This window comes from Trichoderma asperellum, chromosome 7, assembly GCF_020647865.1.
Source record: "Trichoderma asperellum chromosome 7, complete sequence".
NCBI lineage: Eukaryota > Fungi > Ascomycota > Sordariomycetes > Hypocreales > Hypocreaceae > Trichoderma > Trichoderma asperellum.
Genome location: NC_089421.1, coordinates 1,431,857 through 1,450,810, shown reverse-complemented (window position 1 = coordinate 1,450,810; position 18,954 = coordinate 1,431,857). Strand labels below are relative to the sequence as shown.

Here is an 18,954-nt window from a genome sequence, read left to right as displayed (position 1 = left end):
AAATTGCTACCCATAAGTTCATTTTCCCAAACTTGTTCAATGCATGTCCGATGATGAATTCGGAATTGATTGTAGTCGGAAACAAATTCATTTACCCTGCGGTGAGTGCTATTATAGCAATGGCCTAGGAAGTCAATACAGCAACTTCTACTATATCGATAGCTTTAGCAACGTATGATGGAGGAAATGCTTTCATCTTAAAAATAGTAATGATATCGGCCTGTTAGTACCCCTAATTGCCCTAAACTCACGAATCGATTGCAAGTACATATGCTTGCTAGACCTTAATGATAATGTCATTTAGCATACATGTCAAAAGTAACGGATGTAGATGATGATGTATTTGTGAGACATATAAAGCAGCTTGGCTATAATTGATCAGACCAAGATCAATCACTCCCATCTAGATCATAACTGTCTGGGTCAAACTCTAGTCCCGCACTATCTGAGTTTTCTTCGCCAGAACCTGTCGCGATAGCATTATCTTCGGCATCCCCTTTATCTACCACGGAATTTTCGCCATTTCTCAATTTTTCTTCTGGTGGTTGTGTACTGTCATTATCAGAATCATCATCCATGTCTCTATCAGAATATTCATATAGCGGCCCAATTTCTGTGAATGTATGTTCTCTATTGTGAATTTCGTGCCTGTAGCCGTAACACTTGAAGCAGAGCGAGACGTCGATGGTACACTCAATGCACTTCCACTGTGTTCCTCTGATTCGCTACATCATCGTTAATATCGCGAATATAACACTTCGAGTGTAGCGCCTGACTTGTACTTACACGAAGCAGCTCCAGCATCGCGCATCCTTTAGATCTCCAACCTTGCTTCTGTGAAAGTCGTCATCCCATTTCTCTATACCGTTATCAACCTTGGTCCTCGTGTGCTCTCTAGGCACGAGTTTCTCAAGTGATTCATTTCTACCAGCGAAATTCGCCAGCTTCAATGCTGACCACCTGGACTCAGAATTATGAATACTTCCCTGAACCCATATATCTGCCCTCGCTCGAAGTAGTCGGGAGATGCTGCTGCTGTTTGATCGCGCTGCCCATAATAGCGGTATCCAGTGGTCGACATCCATCACATTCACATCTGTGTTCCCAAATTTGTCTAAAAGGTAATCTAAACAATCGCTCCATTCCACAGATGCCGCAAAGTGAAGTGGCATGCGCCCAAATTTGTCTGACGCGTTGGTGTTTGCGCCTGCTGCAACGAGAGCCCGTATGCCGTCGTTATATAGCGCCTTCGATGCGAGATGTACAGCACGGCGGCCTTGATCATCAGCTACATTGAGGTCTGCTTTACGCCGGATCAAGTACTTCAGGATTCTAGTGCCAGTACTATCACTCGAGCCCAGCATATGCGCTGCCCGAATAATGGGGTATCCAAACCGACCGCCTAGGCTATTAATAGGTGCCTTGACTTGGTCAACTAGATATCGGACCATTTTGATGCGTGCTGCACTGTCTTCGATCCCAAGAGCTGTGTAAAGCAGCGACTCACCATATAAGGGATCTACAGTCTCTAGATCTGCCCCTGCTTCTATAACGAGCTTAACGAGATCCAAGGAACCGTTGGCACAGGCTAGGTGTAGGATACTGCCGAACCGGGGGTCGAAGATATTCACACTGGCTCCAAATTCGATGAGATACTTGGCCACAGCCTCATTACCCTTGTTAATGGCAATGGCCAAGGGCGTATACCCATCTTGGTCTTCTCGATCTATAGGCGCCTTTGATTCGACCAAGGTTTTCACCATCGACACGGATGTCCTCTTCCCTATTTTATGCAACAGCATAGATCCATTCTCATCGACCTTCTCAATTTCAAGCTTATAATAGGGTCCAGAAAATAATAATTTGAAGCATTTCTGCGCTTCTTCCGAGCCTCCTCCTATGCGGAAGAGAATATCAGCGGCATCGTCGCCTTCTTTGTTACGGAAATTGAAGTCAGCGCCAGCTTTCAAAAGGAGCTCAACACATTCAAAAGAGAAACTCTTGCAAGCTGATAGGAAAGCTGTGTAACCGACTATATCGTTGATGGATACGTCGTCGTCATACACGAGTTCTAGATCGGGCTTGGGATCATGTTCAAGCAAGGCCGCAACCGTTTTCGGTTTGTTGGCCCTTGCTGCCAAATGGAGAATAGACCCAAATGTACACTGCTTATTGATATCGAAGTTACCTTTTTGGAGCAGCTGCGGCACCAGCTCTGGAACGTCGTAAGCCGCGTGGAGCATATTCCACCTATCACTCGTGGTCCATTTGATATCGCCATTCTGCTCTAACAATAACCTTGCAACCTCTACCTTGTGTTTGTAAATAGCAGTAAACAAGGCCGAGTCTGAATTATCGCCGGTGTAGTTGATATCGGCTCCTTTTTCGAGGAGTAGCTTGACCATATCCAAGTCCCCTCTACCAGCAGCCCGTGATAATGGGGTTCGACTAAAATCATGCAGGTCGACGAAATCGACCACAGCACCATGATCAATTAGCAGGGATACCAACTCAGTGTTGCCAGTGCAGACAGCTTTTGTCATAAGCATATCATTATCCGGAGGAGAAATTTCCAGGCTTGCCTTTGGGGTGTTCTCCAGAAGCAAGCGGACGACATCTATATGGTTGCTAGAAACGGCATTGTAGAGAGCAGTGCCTGAAGTAGATTCAACGTTTGGATTGGCTCCACCATTTAGGAGTACGCGAACGCACTCTACCAGGCCCTTGTCAGCGGCAAAAACCAATGGCGGTAGTAGGTTTTCATACTGCCGACCACTTTCGAAATCTGCCTCAGCCGCGATGAGGAGCTCCATTGCCTTATATTTGAAGGATCGGACCCCCATGTCTAGAGCCCTGAATCCTGAGCTGTCTTCCGCTATGACGAGTGTATTTGCGTCTCTTTGCAACAAGACCATCATTATTAGCGGATTACCTATCTGTGCAGCATACGAATGTGGAGCGTCTCCATCTTGGTCACCAATAGTTAAATCAAGCCTTGGTTCAGAAGTTAATAATGAGTGTACGATAGAAATCTGATCCCACCATATCGCAACTGATAATGGCGGCGCTCCCCAGAAGTAAGTGCTGGTTTTATTAATGTCGCAACCGGACTGCAGCATCGCTACCAAAACATCATCCAAACCAGCAGCGACGACTCGATATATCAAGTTCTCAGGCCATTGGAATGTTGTTAAGTCCTGTATTTGCTGGATAAGAACGTCTGCAATACCACCTTTCCCGTACGCAACGGCCCAGAAAAGGGCTTTTTGAAGCTCGTCGCTTTGTAAAATCACCTGCTCCAGTAAGAGTCGGGCGATATTTCTATTGCCGGACCTCGCAGCCTCAACGATAACTACATGTAATGAGCTGTCTCTCGTAAGGGATGGTTGGCTGTTTCTGGACGCCAGCTGCTTGGCAACCAAATCTTCTAAGTCCAGCATGACGTAAATCGGTAGCGGAGAGATATATTTCTCCTGTAAACGAGTAAATGGATTAGACAAGGTGTAGAAAGCATCCTCCCAGGCTGCTTGAGCCTTCTTGTTAGAGAAAAGCTCATCGACAAGGTTTCTGGGCTTGAGCTTCCCGCTTGCTTTATAGTGCCGAGGCCAGAATCTGACTGCGTACTCAGCTAGGCTGATTCGCTGATGTGCAATCACTATTGCGTCAAGCATTGTTGTCCATGGACCGCCAACGAGATGTTCTGGAGACAGAGCTGATAGCTTCTCTTGTGCGCTGTCAAACATGAAGTAGCGCAAACAAGCTGTCGCAATTTCACCGTTTACCTTCCTTGCCTGTTCTTCTCCATCACCCTCAATGCCAATGGCAGCTAGATCGTAGAATGAAGAGTGACTGAACATAATATCGCGATTTTTAATGATAATTATCCCACAGAATGCCTCTTCAATCTCGCTCATGAAGCCAGCAGGATCAAGATCATCAAAAGACGGCTCTTCTCCTTCTTCTAAACACTCATGAACAGCAAGCGCCTCGATTAGTGCCTCGGGTGTCCACGGTTCTGAGGCATGCTTGATCCAATTAAAAATATCCTTAGCTCTCAGCTGGTGCTTAAGCTCTGAAGAGGAAATGACAATTTGGACTATGTTCCCCTCGTTGACGGGTGACATCTTGTTGATTTTGTCTGTTATCTTGGCTTTTGGTACGCCCCGGTTGTATTTACGAAGCCATTTCAAAATAATATAGCCTAGATGCGGTATATTATTGCATTCTTTCAAAAGACTCTCAAGCTGTATTTGAACGCTCTCATAAAGTGGACGTTGTATTAGAAGGCTTCGTAATGCAGACTGAAGTTCTCTAGCTGCTGTATCCCTGGTTTTAGATTGGCTTAGCTCCGGGCAATCCTGCAAATTGATGCATTTGTTTTCTGGAAAAGACACGCCGTCTAAATTGTCTCTCTTGAGCGTGGAAAAGATCATTCGATAGTCTTCTTCGCTATAGCTCTGCGCATCCAAGGTGCGCTCAAGAAACCACTGTCGCTGATCATCTGGGCATTGATCAAAGCAGCCTATAAAATAGGTAACCTTTGGGGCAGAATAGCTTCTAAATATATAGTAAATATGATAGAGGTCCTCTGGCGACCAAGCTTTTGCGTCGTTTAAGAAAGTCAGTTCATCGGCTATGACCTCATTTCTAGGCCAATAACGCCACACTAAGATGTTGATGAAGTATAATAACATCGAAGAAATATTATTATATCGGGAATCTCGCTTATTAAACTCAAAGTAAATAGCAGTATTCTCAGGTTTCGTACTTCCGCTGACTTGGGCCATGTCATAGTTAATGTAGAAATGCCGGGAGATGTCGCGAATGTCCAGTGCAGAATTTCCATCACTGTGCAAGTGCATTATTCTAAGACCAGTTTGTGGCATGCTGAATTCTATGAATGCTTTGTGCTTGAAAATCCAGCTCACAGCAGGATGCTTCGATGATATTTGATCATGGACTATATTTAGTGGCTGGAATGCGGGCGCTAGCGAAAGAAGACGTGCTTGAAACCCAATGAGTTTGTAATTAACATTAATAGCTAAACCATTCGCCGTTAGGGAAGCCTTTTTAGATGAATTGGATTGTAGAATTGAGACTTACGGCAACCCGTTGTATTAAAAGTGTCTGAAATTTGCGTAAGCCACATATTGTCTGGATCACCTTTGACTACATCCAAATGATCCAGCTTATCAATATATCGTATTCCTGCGGCTTCAAATGAATGCCCTAGTGTGTCAATGCGAATTGGGAAAGAGAAGTCAATGCTTTAGATGGGTTTCCACCATCCCGAGTGAGTACATTGAATATCAGAGCCCGGTCCAGGAGCTTGGTAGCGGGAAACGCCTCGTTTACTCTATTCACTTGATTGGCGAGGTTCTTGATCTTAGTCAGGGCCTGGTTTCGGATCTCAGGACCTGGAAGAAGAATAAGCTTGTGTAGTTGGTCTTCAAGGTCCTCCACGGAATGAGAATGATGAGGTGTGCCCAGAAAGATCTGCCAATATCATTATTAGCACTCTTAAATGCTCAAAAGTATACGCACATCTCATGACTAGCACTCACAATTGCTGTAGTCAAGATAGCCATCTTGCCATACATGTCAGGGTGGCCCATAGCTAACGAAAGAGCCTAGTATAATTAGTAGATGTCGCAGACTGTATAATCTGGAACCATTACCTCTTTTACGATCGTGCCTCCGAGATCATGGCAGATCCATATTATTGGGCGGTCACTTTCAGTCTACTGCTGTTAATAACATGTGCTGTGCTTGATCATGCTAGTACATACATCCTCAAGTTTCCCGCGAATATCAGCGTATTCGGCGACGAGCCGCTGCGCATGTAGTCGGATGCCATCAGGACCGTAAAGCTCCGAGCTCTCATTAACTTCATACGCATAGTCGATCTGCCTAGTTGATAGACCTTTGAAGAGCTGCTCTTTCACCCACCATATACCTTTCTTAGTAATCCAGGCAGTCTTATAATCATCACGAATACCATGTACTGTGACAACACTAGTATCTTTTATAAGCTTATCAAGTAGAGTATGTAAGTGACACCTATGCTTACTCATAATCATCATAATTCGAACGTCTAGCCCAACGTTCCTTTCTTGGGTATCAGGAGAATGGCCTGAGTCTATGGGAAGCAGTTCATCCGTTGCTATAGACTTTACACTTGCCGCATCACTGTTGTCGCCTTGGACTACATCATTTGGCGCATCTGGAGCTACCACAGGCTTTTGGAATTCTTCCTCTGCCAAGAGAGTTGTCTTCGGCACTGCGGCCGGGGCTTCATCCACGTTTGACATAGAATCTGCCATTCTTTTAGAATGAAGTGATTCGAAATAATAAGCTCTTAGATTATTTCAAAGGGAGACTGAGGGGCATTGGATCTAGAGATTATGTCAAGTTGGAGAGCTTCACCCGAGTTTGTTAGTCAGACTGATTAGCCATCTGTAAAGCTCTGAACCCTCAAGTAATGTTCTGACTGACATGGCAAGATGCCATTGGCGGCAATGAAGTGGTGTCCCCGCCACCCAGTATCAATTTTTTCACGCAGATGCATACATGTAGTACGCGAGGCTGTGACCTCCTATGCTTGGTCCTTGGTCTGTTGGGGGCCTAGAATCGGATCGCAATCCCCTCCTCTGCCCCAACAAGTTGTGAAACATGGGAAAAGGGAAGAAAAAATCGCTCTCCTTTTCCATGCTCTATATTGTATCGTGTAGCAATTCGAATAAATTTGCTATTTGCAACGTGCCGTGGTGCGGCGGCGGAGCCAAGTTCACGTAAAGTGTAAAGTCCATTTCCCATAAACTCCAAATAAATAACATCAAGTCTATGCTAATGAAAAGGAGTTGTAGTAGCTAGAACTATCCCGCAACTGTTATAAAGGTCGAGAACCATAGACGTTGGTTTCTTACAATGTCTGGGTCTGATCAGAGCTCTCTGTTTAAATAAATCCACCATGATCAAGCGGTAAACATTGACATGTATGAGACAGGGGGGGGGAAGAAGGGAGCGGTTTCCACGTTTTCAATTTTGCGCCAGATCAGTATCACCGCGCTCAAGTTCTCCAACGGACTGGGGCCATTGACATTACTTGTGAGCTTGAGAAGGTCATTCACGGAGCTTTATCAGCCGATAGTGATTATTATGCGACTCTAATGGTCATGAGATGGGATTTTCAGCCGAGAAATGGACGGCGGATCTCTGTGGCTACCATAGAGCTTTTATTCCAGGATATCTCAGATGGCGGCAGCGTCCAGGTTGAGAGAATCTCATTTGACGGTACATTCAGTTTGATGCCGAAAACACAACAAGAGAGCATTATATCAGGAGGTAATTGAAGCGGCACTTACTAAGAAAGCAACAATTATATCCATGCCCTGGACTCTTCCAATGAATAAAGACAATATCGAAGTTAAACATAAACGTGAGTCTTCTAGTTTCTTTTACTTTATTCAACTCGTCTGTGGAAATCATAATACCTCTGAATAAATTTTCATGGCTGGAATCATACATGTACTCTAGGTATTGAGTACAGACTGGGCCAGCAATTCAATGAGTGGAAGCTGAATTTATACAATAGTGGATACTGTGCTCCAAAAGGCTATAAACGATAACGTACTGATGATCTGCTCCTCTCTTGATGCGGGCAAATTCACTCAATATGACTACCCAAGTGGCCCCTGGGGCCATATATACTTCTTCCGTATCGGTGCTGCCCGTGCTGATGGCAACGTATTCGAATGGACTGACGAAGCCGGCATTGCTTTTGTTTACCGGGCGTCGAAGTAGTTAATGGCCAAGCAAACAGCAGCATCTATCATGCTGAGAACAACATAATAGGCGATAATGCTGCCAAAATCAAGTACGAAACAGGTTTGAGCGTGGCTACGGCTCTGGCAGCTGGACTTGCCGCCATGATCATCTACTGCGTCAAAGCCAGCATTCTGGCCCTTAAAACCGCTAACCAAAATAAGGGACAAGTCGTGGGTATCGCGATACCAGACAATACTGCAGGTATGATTGCCAAACACGAAGCCATGAAACGAGCTTTTACCTGCTTAGGTGAAGTGACGCCGAATAAATTCATACAAGTATGGGAGAAGCTGGATAAAATTAGCTCCATGTTGAAGTCACGGACTGGAGATTTGACTCCAGAGCTTAAGTTGGAGCGCACGAATCAGTTTGTGCAATTCGGGTCTCGACTTGCAAGCAGCATTCAATCAGATGGGATAAAGAGAAGGCTTTAAAGGAAAGAGATGTTCTCAAGGTGCCTTGAAATGACCAACTCCGTACTAAATCAATTCTGCAAGATGATCTTCGCATCCTATCATGTCTACAGAGCCAGCATGACCAAGCTATATACTATTAGTCAGATCCAACTATGGACCATTTTAGTGATCCCTATTAGCTTTTACTAAACAGCCTTGTCCATTAGAACACTCTTGAGATTAGAAGAATTTTGAAACACATAAAAGTAGCCATTTTTTTTTCCCGATCTATAATTGCTGGGCTATATTCAACTCTTCGCTACTTAGGTAAAAAAAACTGGGCAAATAACACGAATCAGACAGATATTTCACCTAGCTTCTGCACAACTTTCTCAATATACCTGGCCCCTATCGCAACTCCATCTTCATCCTGAAACTCTCCATCATCTCCAAAATCTCCATTGCCCTTATCCAAGCATGTCAAGCATGTCTCCACCACTTTGCTGTACTTGTTGCCCATATTGCGTCTCAAGGTGCCTCTTGCTAGTTGCAATAGCCTGTCTTTGACTCGTTCGGGAGATTTTAGCAATTCAGGTCCACTCGTAATACCACCCTCAGCTCTCAACTTGGAGCCTACACTAAATGGCTGAAGGCTCGCTGTTCCGAATGAAGATTGGCCTTTCTCGTCGACTTTGCCATACTCGACAAAACTCCCCCACAGCCCAATCTCAAGCAGACAGACGCCGATACTATATATGTCGTGTCGCATATTGTAGTCCGTCTCCGGTGTCTTACCCTGCCGGTGTGGGTGGCGATACAGATTCTTCTCCCAATCATCATCTCCAAGACGATTAGTTTTGCCCTCGGCGTCGCGGAGAACATCGAAGCCGACCAACATAGCGGTTTCATCGCATTCCCCAGCATTAACGGATCCGTGATTTTCTTTTCTGAGTATAAGTATTGTCTCAGGCCGGATGTTCTTATGCACAAACTCGTACAGATGCACATAACTAACCGCCTTAACAAGTTGTCTCGCAAGGTCAAACCGTGCTGATAGAGAGTCATGTTCGCCGCTTGCTCCGCTTAGCAGCCGATGACGCAGACTCTGTACATGCGAATGCGTTGGGGGCATGCGGAAGACAAAAGACAGACCTGTTGGGGGTGTAGCTGTGCTAGTCTTCGTATCCGAGCCCTCCTCGTTAAAGATGCCCTTGCATTCCAGCAGCCCAAAAGTGAAAGGGTCTGTGTGCTTCAACCGCCTTGCGAAATTGCGAATATCGCGCAGTGCAGAATTGATGTTTGCTCTGGAGATGCAAGTGATGGGGTCAAGCACCACCAGTTCGCTGTTGTCAGCTCGGCGAGCTATGCGAACTGGGCTGTAAGCTAGAGTTTGGACGCTTTCAGTGATGAGTCCACCTGGAAGTAGATAGATAGTCTTTTTTATCCCATCATCGTCGACAGGTTTAAGTGCACGGCGCAGCTGCTGCGCAATAGGGATAGCTGCTTTTGCCTCGTGCGTCAACACAGATTGCTGTTGCGACATGAGGTAGAGCTGCTGATCTACCTCGGGTCCAGGAATCCTCATCATCAAAAACCAGCTGGGGTCAAAGATGCCCTGCCAGAACTCTAGATCTTTGACCGTCTCGGCGAGGCCGTCTTTCGCAAAGGCGTACTTTAGTCGCTTGACCTCAACGATGGTGGCCTCCTCGCCTGTGCCACTCGGCAGAGCATCAGACTTCTTAACTAAGCCTGAGAGTTTGGTGTTGGCGGCGTGTAGTTTTTGCAGCAGGATCTCCAGCGTCTGCTGTTGAATGTTTTTATGCCATTCATTCAGTTGAGGCTCCAATCTCCGTATGAACTCAAGTTGCAACTGGATCTTCAGCCAACAAGCCTCGACGCGCACAACGCTCTGATGGAGCTGAGTTTCGGCATTTGCAAATGCCTTGCAGAGAGCGACGAGCTCCGCTCCCCAGTGATAAGCAGTGTCTATAGTGCCAATCAGACCGAGGGCGCCAAACGGGTCGACCATTGTGAACGATTTCCAAAGCGACAAATTTAGTTCAATCAGCAAGCCATCCAGCTGAAACTGTTTTCTGTTGTGATGTTCTTGAACACCCGCACATGCATGTAACTACCTATATATACATATGCCTAGGAATTGCGATCAGCAGGCAGAGTGAGGCTGAAATGTAATAGCCGCCGCGCTTTGTTACAGCCCCGCCCTGGATCCTGAACGCCAAATCCCGGCGCCAAAGGATTCAACCGTCGTAACAGGCCTGTTTATTAATAGCACATGGGCTCTTACTGTGCATGTTGTTCTTCGCCTTCACAACTCATTGCTCAAGCACGATCTGCACTCTCATCCCATGAAATCCAAGGTCTATTTTGCCATATCGATAACTTACTATTCCTCTCTGTCTTCATCGTCTGTTGCCGCTGACGCTCTCGGACGCCGCCAACGGATCCTCCCGTCGGACCGGCCCCGCAATGTCACAATGGCCGGATCTCGTTCGTGACACCCAACTCAGCACACTGTTCAAAGATGATGTCACAATCCACCACCACGACGACTCGGACGAGGAGAACAACGCCCGGTCGACATGGCGGGAGGAACGCTGGAAGGCGACGGTCTGCCTAGGCCACGGCGGCTGTGGTAGCGTCTGGCTGCAAGAATGTGTTGAGGGGAAACGAGGGATCGACAGGCGTGCCGTCAAGGTCATTCCCTGGTTGAGTCTCAAAGATAAGAAGGACAACTACGTGGCTGAGCTAGAAGTCATTGCCAAGTTCTCACAAAAACGTGTAGGCTGGTGTGTTCTGTTTCTACTGGGGAAGGGAATCACTGATTGTCGTGCGTGCAGTATTCAAAGTGTTTTGTCAAATTTCTTGGGTGGTACGACGACCCCTCTAGCCTTTATATCGCCATGGAATACTTTCCTCTTGGAGACTTGCAGAAGTATATGGACAAGCCCGGACTCATAGATGAGGCGGATGCACGAGAGATATCGTTCCAGGTGCTTGAAGGGTTGTCTTATATGCACCGAGAAGGGTTCGCTCATCGGGACATTAAGCCTGATGTAAGTTCTCTATCGCTCAGTTTATAAAGATAATACCATTAATTGCGGCATATGCTTTTTAAGAATGTGCTTATCAGGTCACTGCCACCGAAGAGTAAATGGTGGGTCAAAATCAGCGACTTCGGCATCAGTAAGCGCGTCGAAGGGTCTATGAAAGTGGTGTCAAGCATCAAGGGCACAATTCCATACATGGCTCCAGAGCTTCTCTTTCATGAGCCAGGAAGTTCGAACCCTATTGACCACCAAGCGGCTGACATGTGGGCACTTGGCGAGATGGCCTATCGTCTACTAACCAAGACAGCAGTTTTCCCTACCCATAACGCACTCCTTAATTATCTAGTGAAAACAAACCTGTTTCCCACGGAAAAGCTTAACAAGAAAAATGCAAGCTTAGATGCCGCCTCATTTATTCGCTCGCTCATGGAGCCTCATCCTGATAAGCGCCTTACGTCGGAAAAGGCCATGGAGCATGCCTGGGTTGCGACTTTAAAGGACCATTGGGCACACGTCTCCAAACCGTCAACGCCCATACCATTGTGCGCATTTTATATCCAACCTTTATATCATGTGGGCTAACTCCTTTAAGGGATCCATCTTCTCCAAGCCGGCAGCCTGTTCCAGCTCCCAATCCAAACTCTTGGGCTACAATAGAGTCGACTAGCGGTTCTAGCTACCAGCCACATACAGCACTTGCGAGGATGAACAATGATTCATCTCTACAGCTGTCGTTATCTGCACACGGCGGCAGAATGATTGAGACGACAAATCATTCGGCCGCAAATAACACTGATGGGGATAGCATCTCTGAGCCTGCGTCTCGTATACCTGAAGTTTCTGTCAATCCTTTCGCAGTTTCTCAGGCTCTACCATCATCACCTCTTCGACAGAAGCCGCAGCAGCAGAATCATTCCCAGGCCCCTCTCCCAAAAATGCCTTGGCCCCGTTCTGCAATTTCTAAGACACCACCTCCTGTCCGACTACCCTACGGTCGTGCTCAGTCTGTGCAAGGAAAGCCAACGATAAAGCCTCCTTCACAAATCTTGACCGAGCGCCCAAAGAGTATGCAAGCCACTAGCTGCACGCGATGTTTAACACCCTTCAGCTCCACCAACGAGGAATACCAATGTCCTAATTGCGAAAAGTTCTTCGACAGCAAATGCTCCAGTAAGAAGACAACAATATGGTGGTTGGAAATCTTCGAACCGGTCAGAGTTGATGATGCATGTTTCGCTTCTATAACGGGAGAAATACCACAAGGTAAACATCTAGAAAAGAGACGAGCAGGCCCAGCCCAAGCTCAAGCTCGTGGAGGGGAACTGGGACAAGATGGCTAACCAAGGACGTAGTAGACGAGACTATCGACCTTCGCCCCCATTTAGAAGAGATCCAACGTGACATTGTCGAGAAATACGAGACGATTCAGGATGGACGTTATCGTGATGAGGCTTGGTTGGAGAAGAAAGATCGCCAAGAAGCTCGAGAAATTGAGAGGGCTAAAGCCCAGGCTGAAGACCCAATTATGCGGGAACACCGCCTCAAAAAAGCAGATCTTGAAAGGCGTGAGTTCGACCGGTTGCTCTCTGCCTTGGACATCTATTGGCCAACAGAACCCTCAAGTGCCGACTTTTATATCTACCCAAACACTTACGAGAAAGAATACGGGAAATATGTACGCGAAGTTGAGCACTACCTTGAGCTTATGCGGAAACGTGTAAAACGCGAACAAGAGCAGCGTGCAAAGAAGGCTGATACTAGGTCTACTGGGAAGAAATTGATGGATCTTTTCAAGTTTGCTGGTGAGGAGAAGAAGGGAACTGCTTAATCAAGGCGACATAGACAATAATCAACATCGCTCTTGGCGTTTAAAGCATATTCATGTTTATAGAAAGACCCTTTGAACCTAGACTCCTTCTTGGGAGACACAGACCGCCTGCTTAAGTCTCTTACGAGTTAGACCAGCTGGCTTCTCTGCACACAAAACTATAGCCAGTGTGGTCTACCCATTTATTTACTAAATCAACCTGAAGTTACTGTTTCGCTTAACGGGATATATTGGCTTAATCTACAGCGTTTGGACTAATTCACAAAAATTAAATATTAAGTAATGTAAACTGTTAGTTTTAATGGGCTAATATTCACTATATTAAGGAAAGATATCTTGTGAATTAATTTAATTGATCTGTGGTATCGTAGTTGTTAGGCTACTCTAGTATGCTTTCCCCTGCTGGTGTTGTCCTTCCGAAGTCAAAATATTACAACCCCAAATTTAATTGCAAAAGAGTCCAGCATAGACAAGATTCCCATCAGGGTTCTGAAAACATTGCCAGTCATTGGGGTCGATGGTTAGGGCCGGTGGCCCTCCAGCTCCAAGGCCACAGTTTGGGTTGTTGTCAAAATTGAGAGTTACTCCACAGTTGCCGGGGATCAGCATATTATTAACTGTGAAACTGCCGCCTTGTCTTGGTCCACCACGTATGCACTGCTCTGTAATCCAAGCTGGGCCACCATCTGGAGTCTTACAATTGGCGTCGGTATATAATTGAAGCTGAAGAGAAGCAGCTGCTGAGGCATAGCGTCCGAAGAAAAGGAGTGCTGCCACAGCCGGGCCGAGAGCCTATATGTAATTTAGCAAATGCCTAGAGTGACTTATGAAAATACCTACTATGAACTTGGCCATTGTGAATACTTGTAGAAGATTGATTGGAGATATAAAGCAGGAAAGGTCTGTGAAGAAATGTCAAAGGAAATTTAAAGACTTTAATATACTTTATTATAATGCACATAAGCCTATGATTCACAATCTGGCATTCTTCAACATACTCCATGTAGACAAATATACGAATATTTAGGAATGATATATAACTAAATTATCACATAAGCTCGATCGGACTATGTTTATGCCATAATGAATCCATCATTTGCACATTGATTATTATTGACCTACCTTTTTGTGTGAACAGTCAAGCATTCCTTCACGCCATTTATCTTAGGTTTGGCCAATTAGCGTTGGTTGAACGGGAAAACTTATATGAGTTAAATGTGTTAGGATATAGGGTCTCGCTTATGTGCTCGTTTCTCGCTCATATTGCTCGTTTATCGCTTATGCTGCTCGTGATTGTCTAAGTTATACGGTGTTAATTATCTGAAGTTGGTCTTTGCTTTCGTTTGCATAATTTAATGTAATCTCCGAAGAGCTAACTCTATAAGAAACTTGTTTCTAATGCAACCCATTGAATAATCTCGCCTACATTACTAGCAAGCATATATTTTCCTAACGACTGAATCGGGTATGTCGCTAGAGACATTGAGTAGTAAGGGATAGCGCCTTTGAAGACTGTTTCAACCTTCATTAGAGAAAATTTCAGACACCTATTAGCCTAAGATGTACAGAAGAAAATATGGACATAGGTATTACAGATGATGGGAAGGGCAAAAATGGAGAAAATAAGTAATGCCTCTGAGGGTGATTGTGGTTATTTTGCCGTGCTATAAACTACTCTAATCAACTACTTTTACGTATTCTACGAACAGCCTTTTTATCAACACGATTGGACCATATTCTATACGTACAGCAGCCTTCCATGAAAAGTCAAGTTCCGTATAGATATCTTTGTGCACCACGCTATCGTATAGCAAATGACATTGATGTTCCATATATATAGCCAACTTGCTATCTTCAGGGTACATACGACCATAGGTAGTGGAAAATTCGGGGTCCCGTCTGCTCCCCCATAGACAAGCCACTAACCGGCAGATTAGTAGTTGAGTGGCTGACCATCAGCGAACACCGGCTGTTGTATGTTTTTATTTTTGCTTTTACCTTCAATCATATGGTTGTCCCACTTATTCTATAATCTCCAGTAGGATGATATTGTGTCACATACGACCATATCCATTGGAATATACGGGATCCCGTCCGCTCTCCCAGAGTCAAGCCAATGAGAGGCAGATTAGTAGTCAGGTGGGTGACCACTGGCGAACACCGGCTGTTGTATGTCTTTACTTTTTTGTCTCTTTGGCATTACATGCCCTTTTACATATGAAGGATTGCTCGTTTCCTTTTAGAATACAACCAATTGTTGAGGCCATGCAGAAGTTCCTTAGCGTTCTCAAATGTTTTGATATTTCTAGCGTACAAGACACGGGAAGATCCATACTTTCTTTGTACTCTCATATTTATGCATACTGATTGCCATTAGCCATATATCCGAGGTACAATTGCTTCCCGACTTGAATGTTTGCAATAACTAGCGATTCTTTGGAGCTAAATATTGACTCTAGAGTGTCAATGAAAAGTCTATTTAAAGTATCCAATCGCCAAGGAGGGAATATCAGGCTGGCGCTCTGCTACTGAACCCTAAATTAAGCGGCTTTGCTCATAAATATTGTCAAGGCGTCGAAAAGCCATTGAAAGACAACATGACATCGTTTATGTGGATGGCTAATTGTCGATCAATGTACATCAGTATCAGTAGATAAGCCGCAACTAGAATTTTGAGTTGTTCAAGCTTTCCTTTCGAAACCGTTTACTGCGGGTTTGATGAATTCTGCACTTCGATGTTGGGCCTGAGCTGGCCACGCAATTAACCTGTGGCGCATGTCAGTTAGCATGCTAGAGGCGTATAGTAGACAGCCCGAAAGATCCGAAATGAATGGCAGCGGAATGTGGCGCAGTATCATTATACTTTACTGCTATTGATGTATTATCGATGGCTTTTCAAAATATGCACTGGTGTTTGAGAGTGAAATAATAATAAAAGCCGTGTGGAAAGTTCATGATTGCTATTTATGTGAAGATAATGGTCAATTGTTATACTCGTGATGAGTTAAATCAATTTCCCATCTGATGACTATAAGAAAGAATCTCACTATTATGCCTGTTTGTATGACAAACAGTAAGCTGATACCGATGACGAGATTCTTACACTGTCGGGGTAAAGCTCATTGAGCTCTAGACTAGAAGCTGAAATTGTGGCTGCCAGGCTAATATACCTTAAATCAATCGCTGTGCATCGAGTTATAATGCCACAACACCCTCTTGCCTTTTTCAAAGACAAAATATCTTGATCGCTGCTATCGAATCAATTGCAGACTGACTTTATGCTGAATTCCAAATTGATGTTGATAGTGAGCTTGGTGGAAGCCAAAGCTATGTAAATTATCGGTCAGCCGATCAAGAGCTGTAACCTGGATTCTCGACAGTAAAAAAATATCCTTCAATATCATAATAAGACTCCATAATTGAGTTTCTTTAATCCTTTCAACAGAACTTTCCGAAAATGATTCGCTCCTATCACGCTCTGCTTGGCGTTTCTGCGTATTTGTTGATTCTTGGTACGCGGGTAACTGAACAATCGGGGATTCAGCTAATTTATTGCATTTTAGCTTCATATTTTCCTCCAGACGTCCAGGCTTATTTAATTCCCGAAGAAAGAGCTGCAGCAGTTGCCCCCGATGGCTATACTCCAGCCCGGGTCGATTGTCCGGCTAACAGGCCGAAAATTCGCCCAGCAACGGGTTTGTCGATAAATGAAACCGATTGGCTACCTCAACGCACAAATAATACTGTCTCGGCAATGAAAGACCTACTCAGTCGTGTTAATATTAGCGGTATTGACACTGGTAGATACATCGACAACCTCACCAGTGGCGGCGGCACAGGTCTCCCACGAGTTGCTATCGCTATTTCTGGAGGAGGCTATCGAGCTCTCATGAATGGTGCCGGGGCTCTCGCAGCATTTGACAATAGGTCGACAAATGCGACAGAGACCGGCCATCTCGGAGGTCTTTTGCAGTCAGCGACGTATCTTAGTGGTTTATCTGGCGGAAGCTGGCTTGTCGGCAGCCTTTACGTACAGAATTTCACCTCGGTTGAGTCTATAGTCCTCTCTACCAGCGGATTTCTCAGTACTCTCTGGCAGTTTGACGAGTCCATCTTTGACGGTATGTCAGTGAATTATGTTGGATGCTGTATTAAAGAGCCTGCTAATGTTGGATTTTAGGGCCCTCGGATCTCAATGTCATAAAGTACTATAGGCAGCTTTTTGATGCTGTGGATGGTAAAAAGAAGGCTGGTTTCAACACGTCAATCACAGACTATTGGGGCAGAGCGCTATCCTATCAGCTCGTTGATCCGTCTGACGGGGGGCCTGGTATGACTCTTTGGCCAGATATTCGTAAAACACGCTGACTATTCTACAGCGGTTACGTTTTCATCAATCGCAAATGACACAGACTTCAAAACCGCTCAAGCCCCCATGCCTTTAATTGTGGCTATCGAAAGAACATCAGGACAGGTTCAAATCGCTGCCAACTCAACAATCTTTGAATTTAACCCTTGGGAGATGGGATCATACGACACAGGCCTCGAGGCTTTTGCGCCGCTTCAATTTGTGGGCTCCAACTTCACTAACGGCACCATTGCCAAAAATGGAGAGTGCATCGCTGGAGTCGATAACGCGGGCTTCGTAATGGGTACATCGTCCTCTTTGTTCAACCAGGCTCTCTTGCAAATTGGACAGGTGGAAGGTGTGCCAGACTTCTTGCTTGGCGCCATCAATGATACGCTCACAGATATCGGAAACGATAACAAGGATATCGCCAGCTGGCCAAATCCATTCTTTGGATATAATTCCAGTGTAAATCTGAACGCTAACACGACATACCTGACTCTCGTGGACGGCGGTGAAGACTTACAAAACATACCCCTGCATCCCCTCATCCTACCTGAGCGAAAGGTCGATGTGATCTTTGCAGTCGATGGCTCTGCTGACACTGCAACGCTGTGGCCAAACGGCACCGCCATGGTGGCTACTTTTAATAGATCGGAAGCCACAACCTCTTCTGCTGATGATAACCGCTTTCCAGATGTTCCGGACCAAAATACATTTGTCAATCTGGGCTTGAATAACCGGCCTACCTTTTTCGGCTGCAACAATGGCAGCGGTACTCCTTCAGGCCCCCTCATCGTTTATCTGCCCAATGCTCCCCTCTCGTTCCACTCCAACGTCTCAACATTCGATTTGAAATATAGTGATGAGGAACGCAATCAGATAATCCAGAATGGGTACAACATGGCGACCAGAGGCAATGGCACAGTGGATGCGAACTGGCCGGCATGCGTCGGTTGCGCCATTTTGTCGCGAAGCTTCGATCGGACTAGGACAAGTATTCCTGCAGTATGCAGAGATTGCTTCACAAGATATTGTTGGAATGGTACGACGAACGACACCTTGCCCAATACGTATGAGCCCGCCCAGATCCTCCAGGGTGCAACAGAGCAATCGACTTCTTCGGCTGGTCGGGTGAGTGGGACACTATTATTAGCTGGTATTGCGCTGTTACTTGCGATCTGAGATTTAAGTAACCTTGACCTTGAACATTGGGGGGGATGCACTAATATGGGCGTAAAATGTTATCAGATTGGATACTCACAGCACTCTTGCAGTAAGATGAGCTATTGGAATGGATTATTGGCATCCATATCGTAATACTTAATGCACAAGTAATGAAACGGCGAGCCCGTGAGTGTTTAGTGATAAATACTGCAAGCGGAAACTTTAATGCATGTTCAAGCGATTCATAGCCAACGGCTTCTCCGCAGGGGCAGGATTCTGCTGATGAGTTCGATCGGTCCAAGCTGAGTCCTCCAATAAGAG

The 18,954-nt window shown here is 45.4% G+C and overlaps 7 protein-coding genes across 9 annotated transcripts; 3 read left to right on the top strand and 4 right to left on the bottom strand.

The window, feature by feature from the left end:
• Positions 1 to 322: 322 nt before the first annotated feature.
• On the bottom strand, positions 323 to 4,124 carry TrAFT101_011247 (uncharacterized protein; the record flags this gene model as incomplete). Its single annotated transcript, XM_066129188.1, has 2 exons — positions 323 to 717; positions 787 to 4,124. The coding sequence occupies 2 exons, from the start codon at positions 4,122 to 4,124 to the stop codon at positions 390 to 392; spliced, it is 3,666 nt and encodes a 1,221-aa protein (XP_065985319.1). The 3' UTR covers positions 323 to 389.
• A 1,105-nt stretch (positions 4,125 to 5,229) lies between these two features.
• Positions 5,230 to 6,323, bottom strand: TrAFT101_011246 (uncharacterized protein; the record flags this gene model as incomplete). Its single annotated transcript, XM_066129187.1, has 6 exons — positions 5,230 to 5,496; positions 5,565 to 5,630; positions 5,679 to 5,741; positions 5,790 to 5,910; positions 6,006 to 6,015; positions 6,071 to 6,323. The coding sequence occupies 6 exons, from the start codon at positions 6,321 to 6,323 to the stop codon at positions 5,230 to 5,232; spliced, it is 780 nt and encodes a 259-aa protein (XP_065985318.1).
• Positions 6,324 to 7,675: 1,352 nt separating this feature from the next.
• Positions 7,676 to 8,261, top strand: TrAFT101_011245 (uncharacterized protein; the record flags this gene model as incomplete). The annotated part of the gene is made up of 2 exons (XM_066129186.1): positions 7,676 to 7,799; positions 7,855 to 8,261. 2 exons carry the CDS (start codon positions 7,676 to 7,678, stop codon positions 8,259 to 8,261), a joined length of 531 nt encoding a protein of 176 aa, XP_065985317.1.
• Positions 8,262 to 8,505: 244 nt separating this feature from the next.
• On the bottom strand, positions 8,506 to 10,347 carry TrAFT101_011244 (uncharacterized protein). Its single transcript, XM_066129185.1, has one exon. It carries the CDS (start codon positions 10,249 to 10,251, stop codon positions 8,578 to 8,580), a length of 1,674 nt encoding a protein of 557 aa, XP_065985316.1. The 5' UTR covers positions 10,252 to 10,347; the 3' UTR covers positions 8,506 to 8,577.
• Positions 10,348 to 10,479: 132 nt separating this feature from the next.
• On the top strand, positions 10,480 to 13,373 carry TrAFT101_011243 (uncharacterized protein). Of its 3 annotated transcripts, XM_024904651.2 has the most exons (5): positions 10,480 to 11,021; positions 11,081 to 11,296; positions 11,360 to 11,832; positions 11,883 to 12,553; positions 12,643 to 13,373. In XM_024904651.2, exons 1-5 carry the CDS (start codon positions 10,710 to 10,712, stop codon positions 13,116 to 13,118), a joined length of 2,148 nt encoding a protein of 715 aa, XP_024755049.2. In that variant the 5' UTR covers positions 10,480 to 10,709; the 3' UTR covers positions 13,119 to 13,373. The 3 variants fall into 3 exon arrangements, with proteins under 3 accessions (XP_024755049.2, XP_065985315.1, XP_065985314.1); XM_066129184.1 differs by having other exon boundaries at positions 11,081 to 11,832; XM_066129183.1 differs by having other exon boundaries at positions 10,480 to 11,296; positions 12,646 to 13,373.
• A 189-nt stretch (positions 13,374 to 13,562) lies between these two features.
• On the bottom strand, positions 13,563 to 13,973 carry TrAFT101_011242 (uncharacterized protein; the record flags this gene model as incomplete). The annotated part of the gene is made up of 2 exons (XM_024904650.2): positions 13,563 to 13,910; positions 13,959 to 13,973. The coding sequence occupies 2 exons, from the start codon at positions 13,971 to 13,973 to the stop codon at positions 13,563 to 13,565; spliced, it is 363 nt and encodes a 120-aa protein (XP_024755048.1).
• Positions 13,974 to 16,366: 2,393 nt separating this feature from the next.
• On the top strand, positions 16,367 to 18,815 carry TrAFT101_011241 (uncharacterized protein). Its single transcript, XM_024909091.2, has 4 exons — positions 16,367 to 16,630; positions 16,682 to 17,239; positions 17,299 to 17,448; positions 17,498 to 18,815. The coding sequence occupies exons 1-4, from the start codon at positions 16,576 to 16,578 to the stop codon at positions 18,649 to 18,651; spliced, it is 1,917 nt and encodes a 638-aa protein (XP_024755046.2). The 5' UTR covers positions 16,367 to 16,575; the 3' UTR covers positions 18,652 to 18,815.
• Positions 18,816 to 18,954: the final 139 nt, after the last annotated feature.

Excerpts from the sequence above, each read along its gene's own strand:
- TrAFT101_011241 (XM_024909091.2), top strand. The coding sequence starts at position 16,576 with ATGATTCGCTCCTATCACGCTCTGCTTGGCGTTTCTGCGTATTTGTTG. Across the intron at positions 16,631-16,681 it reads TGCGTATTTGTTGATTCTTG|CTTCATATTTTCCTCCAGAC; the intron begins GTACGCGGGTAA and ends ATTGCATTTTAG. Across the intron at positions 17,240-17,298 it reads TGACGAGTCCATCTTTGACG|GGCCCTCGGATCTCAATGTC; the intron begins GTATGTCAGTGA and ends GTTGGATTTTAG.
- TrAFT101_011243 (XM_024904651.2), top strand. The coding sequence starts at position 10,710 with ATGTCACAATGGCCGGATCTCGTTCGTGACACCCAACTCAGCACACTG. Across the intron at positions 11,022-11,080 it reads CCAAGTTCTCACAAAAACGT|TATTCAAAGTGTTTTGTCAA; the intron begins GTAGGCTGGTGT and ends TCGTGCGTGCAG. Across the intron at positions 11,833-11,882 it reads CCGTCAACGCCCATACCATT|GGATCCATCTTCTCCAAGCC; the intron begins GTGCGCATTTTA and ends AACTCCTTTAAG.
- TrAFT101_011244 (XM_066129185.1), bottom strand. The coding sequence starts at position 10,251 with ATGGTCGACCCGTTTGGCGCCCTCGGTCTGATTGGCACTATAGACACT.